The following is a 20,100-nucleotide window of genomic DNA, read 5'->3' on the forward strand; positions in this document are numbered from 1 at the left end:
CAGAATTCCCCAGCCAGCATTCCGTAGTTTAAAGGCACTTCCCTCAGTCTTTCCTTGCAGCGAGAAAACTAGTCTCTCAGGATGAAGTGAAATTGGGGAGAAACTTTTTTAAACCTAGGTCTTCCAGATGTGGAGCATTGTGGCAAATGTCAGATGATGGGGAGGTGGTTTACCACATCTGGAAAGCCCCATCTGAAGAAAGAGAATCTTTCTGTCAGGATTCCGGCAGTTGCCCTCATTTAAATCATGAGTCTCAAGCCAAACTTCCAAAACTTCAGAAGGATTTATTGGGAGTTAACATATCCGGCACTGCCTGGGTGTAGCTGACTCTGAGACACATCATTCATTGCCACCCTTGACCCTGCTTTCCCCCCACGCCCTGGGTGTATCATAATTCATATTCTCCAATGGGACATATCCATAGCCAAGAGTCAGCAATCATGTTCTCTGCATGGCAGAAACTTCAGTCACCTAGTTACTATCTTTGAAAACAATTTATGGAATGCACTTTCGATTTCCAAGCTGCACACTGCTCTTTCAAACCCCTTTTCCCGCTCCCTTTCTGTTGGCAACTCTAAAAAGGCCATAGAAATATTTTATGAGTTGACACTTTCTTCAGCCTGGGCTACGGAATGCTGGCTGGGGAATTCTGGGAGTTGAAGTCCACAGGCCTTCAAATAGCTGAGGTTAAGAAACACTGTCTTAAGGCAGAGCTGTCAAACTCGCAGCCCATGGGCCAGATGTGTCACACACCAGCCATGCCCTGCCTTAAGGGATGGGAGACAGATGTTTGGACTTGAATGTCCTCCCAGCTTAAAGGTCTGTGGAGATTCTCAGTCATCCAGGTCATGGTTGTCCCAAATGTGTTTTTTCAAAAGGCAACTGAACTGAAGACATTTTTGCTTCTCATCCCTTAAGGCAGGGGTCTCCATCCTTGGCAACTTTGTGGACTTCAACCTTGGCCATTTTAAGGCCTGTGGACTTCAACTCCCAGAATTCCCCAGCCAGCATGACTTAAGGAATGCTGGCTGGGGAATTCTGGGAGTTGAAGTCCATAGGCCTTAAAGTTGCCAAGGTTGGAGACCCCTGCCTTAAGGCAGGGCTGTCAAACTCATGTCGTCAGGGTGGCGTCACATGACGTATTGGGACTTTCCCCCCTTTTTGCTAAACCGGGCATGGGTGTGGCCAGCACATGATTCATCCAGCCCGCAGGCCGCAAGTTAGACAGCCGTGTCTTAAGGCAGTCTTTCTCAACCTCAGCCATTTTAAGGCCTGTGGACTTCAACTCCCAGATTTCCCCAGACAGCATTCCTTAAGTCATGCTGGCTGGGGAATTCTAGAAGTTGAAGTCCACAGGCCTTAAAACGGCCGAGGTTGAGAGAAACACTACCTTACACTGAGGTTTTCGCTACAAGCAACTCATCCCGAGCGGGAAATGCCTCAAAATCCCCACTGCGCCTCCCGTGAAGATGCAGCCCCACAGGGAACTAGGCCTGCCCTAAGGTCCTCTCCAGCAATTTTCCATCCACGCTCTCACACCAAAGTGGGAAAAAAACAATTTCATCCGCCGCCTTTGAACAAGTCCTCTCTTGGCTTTTGTTGCCAAAAGACAAAATAATAATAATAATCATAAAAAATAAATAAAAATCCCTGGAGAGAGTATGGAAACAAATCAACTTAATTACCTTTAACTGTTTCCAAAGTGGCAGCTGAGAAGTGAGGTATTCTTTTTCTCCCCCAGTCTGGTTAAGAGAGAATATATATATATATAAATCTGGGTCATGAGTGACACTAATAGGTCTATGCACACAAATTCTGTTTTTTTTTTGTTTTTTTTAAAAAGGAAAATGTTACCAAAAAGTAAAAAAAAAAAAAAAGGCTCTTGTAATGCAGAGTTAATGAAAATAGAACGATGCATCACAATTTTGATCAAGCTGGTGTGTGGGTAGCTGGGCCTCTCACACCTTCGGGGATGGAAGAATCAGCCGTGACTTTCTGCATTTTGGAATAATGGTGGAGGAAGGGAGCTAAGAGCCTGACAGGCTGCTGCAAACATTGCGCTTTTCCACACGTTTTCCACACATTTGCTAATCAAATTGGTAAAGCCGCCCATCCAGTGGTGGGATTAAAAATTTTTTACTACCGGTTCTGTGGGCGTGGTGCGGCTATGGTGGGCATGGCTTGGTAGGTGTGGCAAGGGAAGGTTACTGCAAAATCCCCATTCCCTCCCTATCCCACTAACCTGCTTTCCAGCTCTGTTCTCCTGGGCAGGGCAACCAAAGAAGACCCAGCCAATCAGCTGGGACTCGGGAGGCGGAGAATAGATGGGGGCGGGACCAGTCAGGGGTGCTATTTGCTGGTTCTCCGAACTACCCAAAATTTCCGCTTCCGGTTCTCCAGACCTGGTCAGAACTTGCTGAATACCCACCTCCGCTCCATCTCACAAAAAGCCACTTGGAATCCAAGAATACACAGCATGAACTACAGGTGGTCCTCAACTTACAACTGTGCTCGACTTACAACCGGTAGTACTCAACTTCCAACTGTTTGTTTAGTTACTATTCGAAGTTACAGCGGCACCGAAGAGTGACTTATGTCCATTTTTCACACTGACGACCATTGCAGCATCCCTATGGTCGTATGATTTACATTCAAATGCTAGACAAGTGACTCGCATTTGTGACGGTTGCAGTGTCCTGGGGTCCCGGGATCAGGGGTGGGATTCAAATTTTTAACAACCGGTTATGTGGGCGTGGCTTAGTTGGTGGACATGGCTTGGTGGTCATGTGACTGGGTGGGTGTGCCAACTCAACATCACTCACATCGAGGCACGCATCTCCTCACCTGGCCTCTCATGACTGTGGGGATGCTGCAACAGTCATAAGTGTGAAAAAGGGTCATGTCACTTTTTTCAGTGCCATTGTAACTTTGAATGGTCACTCCACACAAGCAAAGTACTAATAAAGGAGGGGAAAAAAACTCCAAAGACGTTCCTGAGACAGGAAGTCTAGTCCTGCCAAGAATGTAATAAGGGTTAACAGAGAGGCAGTTTCTGTAAGCAACACCAGAATGTTTCCTTCCTGCCTTCCTTACAGGATTAGCCCAGTAATTTCTTCTAACAACCAGTTCTCCGAACTGCTTAGAATGTTAACAACTGGTTCTAGCGAATAGGTGCGAACCTGTAGAATCCCACCCCTTTCCGGGATCCTCTTTTTGCGACAAGCAAAGTCAACAGGGAAACCAGATCCACTTAACAACCGTGTTACTCATTTAACGGGTGCAGGGATTCACTTAGCAAATGTGGCCAGAAAAGTCCCAAATGGAGGCAAAATTCATTAAACAAATTTCTCACTGAGCCACGTAAACTTTCAGCTCAATTGTGGCCGTAAGTTGAGGACTACCTGTCCTGAGGTCATCTAGCCCAACCCCCTGCTTAGCCTAGGACAGTGGTGGCTAACCTTTTTGGGCTCCTGTGCCAAAAATTATGCACGTGCTTGCGCTTGTGCACTTGTGTGCCAGCACACAGAAGGCAATGTGTGACCTCCCTTGCCTGCACTGTGCCTCCCAGCTGATTTGAGGCCCATTTGAGGCCTTTTTCAGCCTCCCAGAGCCTTGAGGAAAACTTCTGCAGGCTTTGCAAGCGAAAAATGGGCCCATTTCATTACTTCCGGTATTTCCAGAAATACAGGAAGTGATGAAACGGGCCTATTTTTTGGTCTGCAAAGGCTGCAGAAGTTTTCCTCAAGGCTCTGGGAGGCCGAAAAAGGCCTCAAACAGGCCGAAAATCGGCTGGGAAGCTCACACATGCGCAGTGAGGTAGGTTTGCCTGCGGCTCGCATGCCAGCACAAATGGCTCTGAGTGCCACCTGTGGCACGCGTGCCATAGGTTCGCCATCACAGGCCTAGGAGTCCCTGAGGATTTTACTCTGCTAGTTGTTGCCAACTACAGGGGGCAGTGCTCACCTCTGTTTCAAAGCCATTGAGCCAGCACTGTCCAAAGACATTTCCGCAATCATGTGTCAAACATGACGGCATGGACCTCTGTTATCTTCCCACCAAAGTGGTACCTATTTATCTACTCGCATTTGCATTCTTTCAAGCTGCTAAGTTGGCAGGAGCTGAGGCAAGGATGGGAACTCTCATCCAATCGCATGGCACTTGGGTCTCGAACCTGGGCTGCCGGCTTTCCAGTTGACAAACCCAGCGTCTTTAACAGTTGAGCCACTGTGCAGCCCTGTGCTTAGCAGAGGAATGCATATTAAAGGAGCACCTTCAAATTATCCAAAATTTTAAATCCATCTCTGCTCCGATTCTCAATGTTCCCAGGAAAGGCCTGTTGTTATCGTTCAGTCACTAAGTCATGCCTGACTCTTTGCGACACAATGGACCACAGAACACCAGGCCCTCCTGTCTTCTATTGTCTCCTGCCCAAACCCATGTTCTTTGTGTAGATGACTCTACAGGTAGTCCTTGACTTATGACCACAATTGAGCCCAAAATTTATATTGCTGAGTGAGACATTTGTTAACTGTTTGGCCTTATTTTACAATTTTTTCTTGCCACAATTGTTAAGTGAATCACCAAGCTTGTTAAATTAGTAACCCGGTTGTTAAGTGAATCTGGCTTCCCCATTGACTTTGCTTGTCAAAAGGGGATGCTGCAGCGGTCATAAGTGTGAAAAATGACCATAAGTCACTTTTTTCAGTGCCATTGTAACTTCAAGTGGTCACTAAATGAACAGTTGTAAGTCGAAGACTATCTGTAGTGGCTCTTCTTCTGTCCCTCAAGGCCATACCTGTCTTCTCTCTCTCTCTCTTTTTTCTATCATCCTTCCATCCGTCTATCAACAATAACAATATTTGTTTTCTAATGGAAACACTGAATCCAAATTCTGTTCAACACACTTCACCTGGTAATTCAATAACCCCTTTTCTCAAAGGCTTCCATGCCCCAGGGGTCAAAAAAGTCAAGATGGCCAGTGTGATGATGAAATCACAGCCCTGTGCCTTTTTCCATGTGGCTGCCCTCTTGAATTTTTTGTTTCACTCTCCCTGCAAATGACTGTATTTTCTGCCATAAGGCACATCCAAAAGATGTTGAGACTTAAGAGTGCAGAGTAGAGCAACAAAGGTGATTAGGGGCCAGGAGGCTAAAACATATGAAGAATGGTTGCAGGAACTGGGTATGTCTAGTTTAATGAAAAAGACTAGCAGTGACTAAGCAATAACTCAGGGTCTGTCACAAAGAAGAGGGAGTCAAGCTATTCTCCAAAGCACCTGAAGGCAGGACAAGAAGCAATGGATGGAAATTAATCAAGGAGAGAAGCAACCTGGAATTAAGGAGAAAATTCCTAACAGTGAGGACTATTAACCAGTGGAACTGCTTGCCACCAGAAGTTGTGGGTGCTCCATCACTGGAGGTTTTTAAAGAAGAGATTGGACAACCATTTGTCTGAAATAATATAGGCAGGGCTGGGATTTTACAGGTTCGCACCTATTCGCTAGAACCGGTTGTTAACATTCTAAGCAGTTCGGAGAACCGGTTGTTAGAAGAAATTACTGGGCTAATCCTGTAAGGAAGGCAGGAAGGAAACATTCTGGTGTTGCTTACAGAAACTGCCTCTCCGTTAACCCTTATTACATTCTTGGCAGGACTAGAATTCCTGTCTCTGGAACTTCTCTGGAGTTTCCTCCCCCCTCCTTTGCTGGTACTTTGCTTGTGTGGAGTGACCATTCAAAGTTACAATGGCACTGAAAAAAGTGACTTGTGACCCTTTTTCACACTTACGACTGTTGCAGCATCCCCACAGTCATGAGAGGCCAGGTGAGGAGATGCGTGCCTTGATGTGAGTGATGTTGAGTTGCCACGCCCTGCCAATAACATGACCACCAAGCTACGTCCACCCGGTCACACGACCACCAAGGTACACCCACCAACTAAGCCACGCCCACAGAACCGGTTGTTTAAAAATTTGAATCCCACCCCCGAGTATAGTTTCCTGCCTGAGTAGGGGGTTGGACTAGAAGACCTCTAAGGTCCCTTCCAACCCTGTTATTGTTATTCTGCACCTAACCCAAACACACTAAAACCTGCAAAAGCTGAAGTTAATATTGATCCCGGAGTGTTGAGTAACACAGCTGCTGTGTCTTTAACCAGGCTGATAAAACATATTGTATTGCATATGGCTGTCTTTTTTACTCACAGTGACTTCTGCTTACTTGTTCTACAAGAAGAAAAAAAATGTTTATTGTTATACTTCATGGCAAACCTGCTCCCAGCGATTCTCCTTTGAGGCAAGGGGATCTGTACTGAAACACGTGTGAGATCTGACAGTCTGGTATTTAAACTGCCAACATTCAAATCATGACGGGCAGGCCTCCAAGAGAGGTTGGTGATAGCAAATGATTTGATTTTTAAAGCAATTTCAACGATATTGTAAAGGACATTTTATTAAACAGTATCAATTTTAGCCACATGTGTGGGCATTGTGTGAAATCCAAAATCAACAAGCTATTCCCGTGATGGCAAACCTATGGCATACGTGCCGGAAGTAGCACGCAGAGCCATTTCAAAATGAGGCTATAGAGCACTGCACAGCAGAACAACTAAGACACAAGGACAGTTTTTCCCTGAACGCCATCCCTCTGCTAAACAAATAATTCCCTCAACACTGTTCAACTATTACAAAGTCTGCACTACTATTACTATTAACCTTCTCATTCCTCCTTATCACCCATCCCCTCCCACTTGTGACTGTATGACTGTAACTTTGTCGCTTGTATCCTTACGATTTATATTGACTGTTTCCTAGTATGATTTGATTGCTTATTGTATCCCATGACTATCATTAAGTGTTGTACCTTGTGATTCTCGACTCTTGACGAATGTATCTTTTCTTTTATATATACTGAGAATATTTGCACCAAGACAAATTCCTTGTGTGCCCAGTCACACTTGGCCAATAAAGAAGTCTATTCTATTCTATTCTATTCTATTCTGTTCTGTTCTGTTCTGTTCTATTCTATTCTATTCTATTCTATTCTATTCTATTCTATTCTATTCCATTCCATTCCATTCTAAATTCTATTCTATTCCATTCTATTTCTGCCAGCATGCGAGAGGTCACCCAGAATAGGCTCACTGTGCATGCGCCCCCCTCACCAACCAGCTAATTGTCGGGTACTGCCACGCATGCGCAGGGGGAGAGATGCGTGCGCATGCACAGAGGCACATGGTGCACGCTCAGGGGGGGTTGCACGCGCATGCACAGGGGGTGGAGGGGTCATGCACACATTGCATTATGGGTGGAGGCACACGCACGCATGCTCAAACTTCCGGCACGCGACGTGGAAAAGGTTAGCCATCACTGGGCTATTCAATACTTGAAAAAAAACCTTAAGGAAACTTATGGAAACGATAACCAATAAATCGGTTATCCTATACAGGTACTCCTCCAGTTACAACAGTCCATTTAATGTCCGTTCAAAGTTACAACAGCACCGAAGAAAGCAGTGGTGGGATTCAAATTTTTTTACTACTGGTTCTGTGGGCGTAGCTTGGTGGGTGTGGTGGCAGGGGAAGCATACTGCAAAATCCCCATTCCCTCCCCACCCCACTAACCTGCTTTCCAGCTCCATTTTCCTGTGTAGGGCAACAAAAGAAGGCCCAGCCAATCAGCTGAGACTTGGGAGGCGGAGAATAGATGGGGGCGGGGCCAGAGGTGGTATTTGCTGGTTCTCTGAACTACTCAAAATGGCCGCTACCGCTTCTCCAGAACTGGTCAGAACCTGTTGAATACCCACCTCTGGAATAAAGTGACTTATGACCATTTTTCACAATTACAACCTTTTGCAGCATCCCCAGAGTCATGTGATCAAAATTGAGAGGCTTGGCAACTGACTCATATTTATGACGGTTACAGTGTCCAGGAGTCATGTGATCACCCAGTCAATGGGGAAACCAGATTCGCTTAACCGTGAGTTACTAACTTAACAACTTCAATGATTAACAACTGTGGCAATAAATGTCGTAAAATGGGGCCAAACTCATGCAACAAATGTCTCCCTTGAAAGAAATGTTGGGCTCAATTGTGATCCTAAGTCGAAGGCTCTCTGTACAAATAGGATTCCTTAAGGTTAGTTAAACTGCATCTTACTTTACACATGGATTTATTTATTTTTATCCCATCTTCACTATGCTTACAAATAACTGACAGTGGTAATTTTTTACAAATAAGTCAAGGTGGTTAATATATCCAATACATACCTCTATTTTCCCAACAACAACTTTGTGCTAAGAGGGTGTGACTGGCCCATGATCACCCAGCTGGCTTTCATGAATAAGGCAGGATTAGAACTCACCATGTCTTGGTGATCGGCCCAAAGTTTCCCAGCCGGCTTTCATGAATAAGGCAGGACTAGAACTCATCATCTCTTGGTGATCGGGCCAAAGTCTCCCAGCTGGCTTTCATGGCTAAGGCAGGATTTGAATTCATGGGCTGCTGCTTTCTAGTCTGCTGCCTTAACCACTGGACCAAACTGCCTCTATGTCCCCTCCAGGTTTCCTCTTTCAATATTACTTATCTTGGCTTCAATGGAGGGAACTAACCCTCTGCCCAGCAAATCCTTCCGTAGCTCCTTTGATTTTGCCCCAAACCACACTTGGAAATACAATTGCATTTCATTCTTTAAAACAAGCCAGATAGTAAATCGTATCTGACATGTCTTAGGACTGCAGCTATGAAACCTGGCCTGCCTTTTAGGCTCCCCCAGCATCTAATTGGCTTGTGAAAGGCTCCTTATGCAACTGTCCATTTCTGGACAAGTTAGGTTCCAGCTCTTGACAACAGTGGTTGCCTTTGTGTATAGTGAATTCAGAGTGGCTATACTTAGAAACTCCAGAGGACGCACAGATTTTTTTAATCAGGAGGGCTTTTCACCGTGCTATTAAATGTTCCTGGCTTTCGCTTTGTGCCAACAAAAAGAACGGGGCAAAACATGTCTCCTGTTTCCCCGAAAATATGACCTACCCTGAAAGTAAGTCCTGGCTTGATTTTTTTTTTTTACATGTACACCCAATATAAGCCCTACCCTCAAAATAAGCCCTAATTAAGATCCTGCCCATTCCAGAGTAGATGGGTAAAAATTAAGCTAGGGTGGGGATTTGTTGGTGGAGCTGCCCTACTACTTACCTTTGGACAGTTGTAGCCAGGCCTCGCGCACCCCGACACCTGCCTTGCCAGCCCAATTCTTCTGCAGGCGGCAAGGCTGGCAAGGCTGTCCTTAAGGCCTCCTGTAGCTGATAACAAAGCTCTGGATCGATCCAAAGCTCTTTTATCGGCGGCAGAGGCCTTCAGGAAAGCCTTGCCATCAGCAGAAGAAGTTCCTGAAGGCCTCTGACAGCAAAAAGGAGGTTGGGAGTGACATGTGCAAGTGAGGTTAGTCAGTGGATGACATCCCGCGAAAATAAGACCTGGTGCCTTTTTTGGTGGCAAAAAAAAATATGTAAGACTGGGTCTGTCATGCCCCTGTTGGAATCTGATTCCGAGGGAGAGGTGGAACAGCTGACAGGGAGTGGGAGTGTGGCTCCCGGTGGCTGTGGAGGAAACTGGGGAAGGGCACAATCCGGCTGGGCATTCAGAGGAAGACCCAGGCCGACCCCCTCTTCATCCTAGGGCACGCACAGAGGAATGGAGACGGGAGCAACATGATTTACAGGGATTATGGGGGAGAAAAGGGCCCTGATTCCCTTCATTAGCTGCAGCTGGGAAAACAGGATATAAAGGGCATTTGCACACAGCACCTTGCTGGAAGCAAAGCGTGCATTATTTTTGTTTTGTCAAGTCTTATCTGAGTTCTGGCATCCTCCCAACTGTGTGTGTTTCGTTATCTTTTGAAGTCTGCAATTCCTTATCCTGCCCTGTCTCGTTAATTGCTGCAGCATGGTGTGTGTTGGTTTTTATTTATAATTTATATGTACTTTGACTTCCAACTGAATTTCTTCCCTTTCAAAACTGTTCTTGGGAGAGTTTTTTCTCCAGCTGAAGATAACTGGACATTGGGGGCCAAGTAGGAGGAATTAAAGGGACTTTACCTACTTTTGTGACTTTGTTGCTTTTGTGCCATGCCCAAGGTCATCACAGGCAGAGGTGGGTATTCAGCAGGTTCTGACCAGTTCTGGAGAACCGGTAGTGGAAATTTTGAGTAGTTTGGAGAACCAGCGAATACCACCTCTGACTGGAGATTTTACAATATCCTTCCCCTGCCATGCCCACCAAGCCACACCCACAGAACCAGTAGTAAAAAAAAACTGAATCCCACCACTGATCACAGGGTCTTATTTTCGGGAAAACACGGTACACATGTTTTTAAGTGGCCCCACAGCTGCCTCTCCACGAGACGGGTGACACATAAATCTAATCAATCAACAGATACAGGTAGTCCTTGACTTACGACCACAATTGAGCCCAACATTTATGTTGCTAAGTGAGGCAGCTGTTAAGCGACTTTGCCCCATTTTACCACTTTTCTTGCCACGTTTGTTAAGCGAATCATGCAGTTGTTAAGTTAGAAACACATGGTTGTTCAAGGAATCCGGCTTCCTCTGTTTGTCAGAAAGGTGCAAAAGGCGATCAGGTGACCTTGGGGGAGGTTGCAACCATCATAAATATGAACCAGGTTCCAAGCATCTGAATTTTGATCACATGACCCTGGAGATGCTGTAATGGTTGAAATTCTGGAAAATGGTCATGTCACTTTTTTCCAGTGATGTTGTAACTTCAGTCACTAAATGAACTGTGGTAAGTTGAGGACTATCTCTATCTAAATTTGGACCACACAACCATGGGGATGCTGCTACGGTTGTAACTGTGAAAAACAGTCATAAGTCACTTTTTCCAATGCCGTTAAAAGCTTTGATCAGTCACTAAAGGAACTGTCGTAACTCGAGGACTGTCTGAAAAATAGAAGATTAGATTTTAAAGCCTCCTTCCTTAAGCACAATCATGGAATCATAGGCTTGGAAGGGATCTTGAAGGTCTTCTAGTCCAACCCCTCATCGAGTTGTATTTGCGTTTCCGTTTTTTCCTTTCAGCTTTTTAACACAGACCAACCTGAGTTCAAACAAAGATTAGTGTTTTATTTATTTGTTTGTATTCCGCCTTTTTATTATTTGATTGATTTGACTTCAGACCTTTATGGATTTCCTCATCCCTTGTTTTCCAATTTAAAAGGTTACTGAGGTGGAGACAGAGTGTTTATTTCTGCAGAATTGGCAATAAAGTTTTTAAAGAGACATTTATTGTTTCAGGAATTGAGGTTTTAAACATTTTCCAGAAATGCTGTATATACTGCACTGGGACTTTTGCTCTATATTCTTCCGCTGATTATCTGTACCTTGAATACAACATTTCCAGTTTCAGTACTATTATTTTTTTCATAATCTTTTAAATCAGTGGATCACTCTGGCAAACGTGTCGCATTACGTCCTTGCATCTTTTTGTGTAATTGGAGAGATTTGTATGTACTCGCCAAACATTTGCTCACAGTGGTGTGTTGTAGCCTTTTAGCTTGTTTGTATTCACTGTTTTTGGACCCTATTCCTCTTTGTAGGAGTTTGTGTTTTAATTTAATTATCCCACCTTTCTTTTTTATATTTCTTATTCAATTCCAAAGTTTCCCCATACATTCCTCTTTTATTTCTGGGGTATTCTGTTTTTCATGCACAACCCACACTATTTCATACTGGTTAGGACGTGTTTTATTTAATCGAGCACATTGCAAAGATGTCATTTTTAAAAACATTTGGTTTAATTTCAGCACCACCCAATTCCAAAACAATTATTCAGGCACCTCCCCACTTCCCCCAAATAGCTTTTTTTGAAATGCAGTGCAAACTAAGATACCAGCACAAAATAATATATACGGGCACCATATTCTTTTTCATTTTCTCAAGTTTGGTGTTTATGCTTTTCTTTGTCTTCCAAAAGCAGAAAGGAAAATAAATTCAAACACAACTCCCATTTTCGTGGAAACTATTTTGCACAAAAAATGTGAAGGAATACAACTCAAAAGGTTTTGGATTTCCTTAACTTTATTCAAAGATATTTTCTTCTTACTGAACACTTTTTGTAGCCTCTACAGCAGAGGTCTCCAAACTTGGCACGTTTAAGACTTGTGGACGTCAACTCCCAGAATTCCTGAGCTAACATGACTGGAGGAGGAATTCTGGGAGTTGAAGTCCACAAGTCTTAAAGCTGTCAAGTTTGAAGACCCTTGCTCTAGAGTCTAGAGGGAAGTTTAATTGAGAGATACTCAACTCACTTTGCAGCTTTCTAGGAAGTAGAAACCTGTAAAGAATTTTTTTTTAATGTAGAAGCCTTAGTCTTTAGGCAGTTTATGTAACATATATGTCGTTTTCCTTTGATTTAGCACCATCCAGTCATTTGTGGACTACAGTTCCCAGAATTCCTAGTCAACACAGGTGGGGAATTCTGGGAGTTGCCATTGGAACCTTTTAAGGATTCCAAGTTGATCCCATCGAATCTGCATCATTCACATCTGTTCATCGTACTTTTATTCTGCCATTTCTCTGATGTTTTTTTGGATCCACTCCATGGGGATGGATGCTATTTGTATTGCTTTTGACAGAAAATCAAAGCTAATGGACAGTGACTGGACAAAGCCCACAACATTAATCTACAGGAAGGCTGGATCTTGAATGCTGGCCGCACAGGCCCAAGTTTCCTTACCAATCTAGCTGGCCAAGACCAATAAACCACCAGGAACAGATTCCATTCAATAGCAAACATGAATATGCAAATAGTTCCACTAGATAAAAAAAAAATAGAACCAGCATGCAAAATGTGCCATGACACCAAGCAGAGAGTTCAAAATACATTTCTTAGAAAAACATCCACAAGACAGATTGTCCGCTTAGGGGAAGAAGCAGTTAAAGGCTTTGAGGAGTCAGTGTCAATTTTTTTGACCTTGTAACTTGTACTATTTTCATAGAGAATGAGCAGCACCAGCAAAACCAGGATCTTTTGAGGAAGAAAGACCAAAAAGCAGATCTTATTCAAAATCCTCCATTAATACATCTAGTGGTTAAAGTGATGGGCTAGAAACCAGGTGACTGTGAACTGGTTCTGGTCCGAGTTCTAGTCCACCTTGGCATGAGCAGCTGATTTCCCACCAGGCATGAAAAACTGGGCAATCACCAGGGGTGACTTTACTGGGACTTTGGGCCAATCGGACCTTAGGCATGAGTGACTTTGGGCCAATCACCAGGAGGCGGTGAGTTCTAGTCCGGCCTTAGGCATGAAAGCCGACTGGTTGACTTTGGGCCAATCACCAGGAGGCGGAGAGTTCTAGTCCCACCTTAGGCATGAAAGCCGACTGGGTGACTTTGGGCCAATCACCAGGAGGCGGAGAGTTCTAGTCCCGCCTTAGGCATGAAAGCCAGCTGGGTGACTTTGGGCCAATCACCAGGAGGGGGAGAGTTCTAGTCCCACCTTAGGCATGAAAGCCAGCTGGGTGACTTTGGGCCAATCACCAGGAGGCGGTGAGTTCTAGTCCCACCTTAGGCATGAAAGCCAGCTGGATGACTTTGGGCCAATCACCAGGAGGCGGAGAGTTCTTGTCCCATCTTAGGCATGAAAGCCAGCTGGGTGACTTTGGGCCAATCACCAGGAGGCGGTGAGTTCTAGTCCCACCTTAGGCATGAAAGCCAGCTGGATGACTTTGGGCCAATCACCAGGAGGCGATGAATTCTAGTCCCACCTTAGGCATGAAAGCCGACTGGGTGACTTTGGGCCAATCACCAGGAGGCGGAGAGTTCTAGTCCCACCTTAGGCATGATAGCTGACTGGGTGACTTTGGGCCAATCAGCAGATGATTTAGCCTACAAAAGATGCAAAGTGGGTTGAATATGGTCGAAATGTACCTTCAATTAAAAAAAAAAATCAATGAAACACAATATGGTTAAGTCTCAGGCATTGCAGAGTTTGTCCTTTCAGTCATTTTAAGTTTACTATTTGGGAAGGCAGTGCTGGGAGACACATACACACATACTTCCAGATATCTGACAGGGAGATAGAAGTAGCTATTTTTCACTCGTCACTTATCACGAGTGGTTTACATCGAGCGCTGAAGTTGCAGTCCTCAAAACTCTTCCTGCATTGCATGCTCCTCAGTGTCTGAATGTTGAGGGGGAACATCTCCAAGCAGCTGTTGACACTCTTAAGTGTGAGGGAAAAAATGCTATTTCTAGGGTGTCCTCTCAGCACAATGCCTGGCTACAGCTCCTGTTCTTCTTTATGCCTTAAGGTGGTTTGGGGAAGAACAAGAGATAAGATGGCACTCATACAGTAGCCCTATTTCCTTTTTTGCCTCACAAAGAACACCCCCTTGAAGTAGATTCAGGTGAGGGAGATCCCACAGCTGGGACTGTACTTCAGATCTCTCTGGCCCGGCTCCCAAATCGCTCGTTTTCAAAAATTATGACCTTACAGGTAGTCCTCAACTTATTAAACGTTGATTTAGGGCAAGGCTCTTCAAACCTGGCAAGTTTAATGACTTGTGGACTTCAACTCCCAGAATGACTGGAGGAGGGATTCTGGGAGTTGAAGTCCACAAGTCTTGAAGCTGTCAAGTTTGAAGACCTCTGATTTAGGGACTGTTTCAAGTTACAAGGGCTCTGGGAAAAAGTGACCTATGACCAATTTTCACATTTATGACTGTTCCCACATCCCCATGGTCACGGGATCAACATTCGGACGCATGGCCACCGACTCCTATTTATGACGGTTGCAGTGTCTCGGTTAAGGTTTTCTGAGCTGCAAAGTCAACGGGGAAGCCAGATTCACTTAACAACCACGTGACCAACTTAACAACTGCAGTGATTCACTCACCACTCACCAACTGTGGCAAGGAAGATTCATAATAGGACAAAACCCACTTAACAACTGTCTCGCTTACAAACAGAAATGTTGGGATCAATTGTGGTTGTAAGTTGCAGATTACTAGTATAGAAACAGGAAGCCTTTACCTTTGATTTCCTCGTCTCAGGTTCTCCTTCCCCAGGATACAACCTGAGCATCACTCCATTTTAGCATCTATATATTTCATTGGGAAAAAAAAAATCCAGGAAAAAAAAAGACTTTACCAGAATGGTGCATAAAACTCCAACCATTCATGGATACAAATTTTGCAATAGTAGAAAATCAATTACATAATTCCCAATTTCAGATTGCAGAATTAATCTGAGGTACTTCGACGGCGCATGGAAAGGCCATTGCCTACCAGAGGCATTAAGACTACAAGCCCCATCGCTCCCCGGCCATTTGAAAGGCACCCAAGTTGGAGAAAATTGTTCAACGAAAGGGCTGGCAGGGAAGACTTCAATGGGTGGATTCTCACCACAGGTGAAATCCATGTTAAAATGGGGGTTCATGAGTTGTACATGGCAACTCGACTTTTGTTAACGCTTTGTAGAAGGTTTAAAAAACACCCGACTCCAGAGGTTTTAGACCAGGGATCCCCAAACTTGGCAAGTTTAATGACTTGTGGACTTCAACTCCCAGAATTCCTGACATGACCGGAGGAGGGATTCTGGGAGTTGAAGTCCACAAGTCTTTAAGTTGCTGAGTTTGGAGATGTCTGTTTTAGATAGTTTTCACATACCCTTGATAGACAGGTTGAGGGTTCCTCCTCAGAAGAACCAAAACAAGGTTGAGTTAGGGCCAGCAACCCTCTGAGTTGGTCTCTCATTGAGATCTGGATGGTGTCTTTATATTCCTGATTTTCAGAAAGTCTGTTAAAAACAGAGGCGGCCAAAAAGGGCCTTGGAAGACACTTAAGGATTCAGAGCACAGCGGCAAGATTTTTTTTTTAAAAAAACAACAACTTCTCAGCTTTTAACCTCTCCCTTCCCTGCTTTTCCATAAATCGGTTCACAACTCTACAATATGAGCAAGAGGACGAGCTCGGTGGGGTGGAAGGGAAGAGAAATGACTTTCTGCAACCAACTTGGCAGCAGAAAGCGTTCCCAACCAATTCCCCCGAGAACAGCCCCCCTCTTTGCCAATTGAAGAGGAGGCTTGATCACCATCGTTATTATTGTTTTAAAAAAAATGTATTAAAAAATGCAGGGAATTACCCCAGGTGACCTAGAGCAGAGATCTCCAAACTTGGCAGCTTTAAGATGGGTGGACTTCAACTCCCAGAATTCCTCAGCCATTTCTGGGAGTTGAAGTTCACCAGTCTTTAAGGTTGGAGAGGCCTGCTCTAAGCCACTTCCTCTTTACATCCAGCGTGAACGGGGTTTGCTCTATTGTAACTCATCATCTTCCCTTGTGAGGTGGAGTCTGGGCAATGGAATGGAGCTGAGTGTTCACTGGCCGGATGCCTTTCCTGTCGCCAAGGTGGAGTTATATTCAGCAGATATGTTCTCATGGTGCCCAGAGAAATATCTGCTTCTGCCTAGGATCGAGCTCGCAGCCTCCTGATTCTGAAGTAAGAGCTCCACCGCTAGGCCATCGCACTGGCACACCTGGTAAATTCAGACAGGATGCAAAGGAAAGAGGGAGTGGCTTAGAGCAGGGCTCTCCAACCTTGGCAACATGGCTGGCTGAGGAATTCTGGGAGTTGAAGTCCACAAGTCGTAAACAGTAGCCAAGGTTGGAGACCCCTGACCTAGAGGAAGTATCTTGGCATGGCCCTTTGGGACCTTCGCCCCACAAGCAGCTCCTTCCCTCGAGATATTCCTTCTCTTGAGATCAGAGTTGAATGTTGAAGAGGTAGTTCTCACAATCCGGCTCTTGGAGGGAGGAGAACACAGGGCTGGAGGACGAGGGGTGGCGATGGAGGCTCTGCCCCAGGGCCAAGTCGGAGGGGGACAACGCCCCACCTTTCTTCATGACGTAGAGGAAGTAGTGGAAATCCCTGCCGTAACTGATGTGTTGGATGGACCAGTTGTAGGCCCGCTGGGCGTAGTGACGCTTGCGGAAATGCGGCTGGGCAAAAGTGATGGAGATAAACCTTCCTCTGGGTTGCAGGACTCGGGCGACCTGGGGGAAAATAGAGGGAGAATTACAAAGTACTCTGGTCCCCCCAGGGTGGAATTGGCTACAGGAGTCAGGGCTCTGGTAGCTACCCCCATTTAAATCATGAGTCTCTAGCCAAATTTTCAAAACTTAAAGAAGATTTATTAGGAGTAAACATGCCGATGCTGCCTGGGTGTAGCCAACTCTGAGACGTATCATTTATTCTCACCCTTGACCGTGGTTTTCTCCCACCCCCTGGGTGTATCATAATTCATATTCTCCAATGGGACACATCCATAGCCAAGAGTCATCAATCATGCTCTCCAGTTAGAAGTTTGCACGGCAGAAACTTCGGTCACCTAGAAACTATCTTCGAAAACATTTATGGAATGCACTTTCGGTTTGCAAGCTGCCGCACTGCTCCCCCTTCCCTTTCTGTTGGCAATTCTAAAAAGATCATAGAAATATTTTATGAGTTGACAACAGGTAGTCCTCGACTTACAATGGTTTGTTTAGTGATGATTCGAAGTTACAACAGCCCTGAAAAAAAAGTTTTTTCCCCCCCCCAGGACTGTTGTAACTTTGAATGGTCGCTAAATGAACCATTATAAATCAAGAACTACCTATAATCTTCTCTGAGAATTTTGCTCCTTAAGACACAAAAATAAACCCTCACCAATTGTCCCCATCCTCTCCTTTAGAACAGTGGCCCCCAACCTTTTTTGAACCAGGGACCGGTTTCACGATTATTTATTCTTCCACGGACCGGTACCTGAGTAACGCGAGACTCCACCGCCATCGGGACGGCTCTTCGTTCGAAGCCGCCCCCCCTTTGAGCGAAACTAAGGCGCGAGCACCCAAACGCCTCTTTCCAACCGAAAACCCGGAAGCAACCGAAAACCCGGTTGAAACAAGATGGCGGCACCCAAGCTTTGCGGCCCGGTAAAAAATGATCCACGGACTGGTACTGGTCCGGGGACTGGTGGTTGGGGACCCCTGCTTTAGAAGATGAGCAGCTGTCAATCATCCCCTGCTGCTGGAAAATTATGGCGAGATCAGTCACCTTCAGGTTCTCTTGAGAAGAAAAAAGAGTCACTTAATGTCATGCAGCAAGATTGTTGTTTCCTCCAAGAAACCATCATGCACATGCGCGCTTACACACTGTTAGGAATAACATGGTTACCTAACATAGTTTGGGTAAAATAATATATATAAACTATGATAGTGAGTTTTAAGTGTGTGTCACTTTAAACTGCAAAGCGTGTAATTTTGGGTGCGGTTGTAAAATCGCCATAAGAGGGAGCAAGAGAACTTGATTGATTGCTGGCTTACTGGATTGCTTGCAGACAATGATGGATTGATGGTTTGATAACTGTGTGTTCTCTGCTGTTGCTGAAGGAAGAAAGGAGGTTTGACTTCTTCATATCTCTACTGCGAGGAGATATATTACTGGACTGATATTTGTAAGTTAACTGACCTCTTTTTCGACACTGGACTTTGCAACTGATTAATCCCGGACGGACTGAACTAGTGTATGATATATGGACTGTTTGACTATACTATTTAACTAGCACAGTGTATCTGTTTTACTCAGTTTAAGCTACAAAAACGTTCATCTCACATATTTGCCTGCCTGCCTGACTGCTGTGCAGGTTCTGCTAGGGTGTATATCCCTAACACACACACACACACACACACACACACACACACACGTCTTCCTTCCACGAAAGTACCAATGTCAGCTTTGGAAGGCATATTGAAACCAGATGCTCCCACGCTGCCACAATTTTGAGCCTGGGAAAGTGGGGGTGGGGGTGGGGGGTGGACGTTCTTGGGGTATATGTAGTTAGTCAAAATGACATTCTTTTTGTAGGTCAAGGTCATGTTATTTTGTGCATAAGTGAGGGGAAGTCTTAAGTTGGGACGGATGGTTGATTGTGCCATGTGATGTGATGATGGGAGCAGGGGATGGATTTGCAGTTTTTAATTATTGCAAGGAAGCCCAGAATTTTTCAGATTCGGGATTCCCCCAGTTGTGCCAGTTACTATCCAAATAAAAAAAAAGAACTTTTGAGCAATGTCTGTCTCCGAGTTATTGGTTGGAGTGGAGGGTTGCTTAAAACACTGAGACCAATCCTGCAGAAGAGAAAAATGTGGCTTTTGGCGGAGTCAGGCAAAGGGCTTAATAAGACTTTTGCCTTAGTAAGACCACACCTAGAGTTCTGAATCCAGTTTTGGTCACCATATTATAAAAAAGATGTTGAGACTCTAGAAAAAGTGCAGAGAAGAACAACCAGGATGATGAGGGGACTGGAGACTAAAACATACGAAGAACGGTTGCAGGAACTGGGCTTGGCTAGTCTAGTAAAGAGAAGGACCAGGGAGACAGGATAGCAGTCTTCCAGTATTTGAGGGGCTGCCACAGAGAGGAAGGGGGTCAAGCTATTTTCTAAAGCGCCTGTCGGCCAGACAAGGAATAATGGATGGAAACTGAACAAGGAGAGATTCAACCTAGAAATAAGGAGAAACTTTCTGACAGTGAGAACAATCAACCCATGGAACAGCTTTTGCCCTCGGAAGTTGTGGGAGCGCCATCGCTTGAGACTTTCAAGAAGAGATTGGACTGCCATTTGTCAGAAATGGTGTAAGGTCTCTCACTTGGGCGGGGGGGTTGGACTAGATGACCTATAAGGTCCCTTCCAACTCTGATTATCTGTAATCTGTCTTCCTCATACCAGCTGACAAAGCCGTGCTAATTCAAAGGCAAGCCCTTCCAACCCCTTCTTGTGCAGGCAGTCCTCGACTTGCGACCATTCGTTTAGCGACCGACCGAAATCACAAATGCAAGGGGGGAGGGGGCTCGTGGCTGTTCCCCCCACACATTTGTAACCTTCGCAGCGTCTCCAGAGGCCGCTCGATCAAAATTCAGATGCTCGGCACAACTGACTCTTCCTTATGACAGTTGCAGTGTCCCAGGGTCCCCTTTTTGCCACCTTCTGACGAACGAAATCAAGGGAGAGAAGCCACATTCGCTTAATGACGGTCTACCTGACTTAAGC

General features: G+C 45.1%; 1 protein-coding gene across 1 annotated transcript in view; it reads right to left on the reverse strand.

The window, feature by feature from the left end:
- Positions 1–8,139: 8,139 nt before the first annotated feature.
- Positions 8,140–20,100, reverse strand: part of EEF1AKMT4 (EEF1A lysine methyltransferase 4) — a 54,927-nt gene continuing 42,966 nt past the window's right edge. Inside the window, exon 3 of the mRNA XM_026690533.2 lies at positions 8,140–17,065. Coding sequence (XP_026546318.2) covers positions 16,775–17,065 — 291 coding nt within the window. The 3' untranslated portion in view covers positions 8,140–16,774. The remainder of the gene's footprint in view (positions 17,066–20,100) is intronic.

This window comes from Notechis scutatus, chromosome 4 (assembly GCF_049901735.1).
Source record: "Notechis scutatus isolate UNSWTSFEM ecotype Mainland chromosome 4, rNotScu1.2, whole genome shotgun sequence".
Taxonomy (NCBI): domain Eukaryota; kingdom Metazoa; phylum Chordata; class Lepidosauria; order Squamata; family Elapidae; genus Notechis; species Notechis scutatus.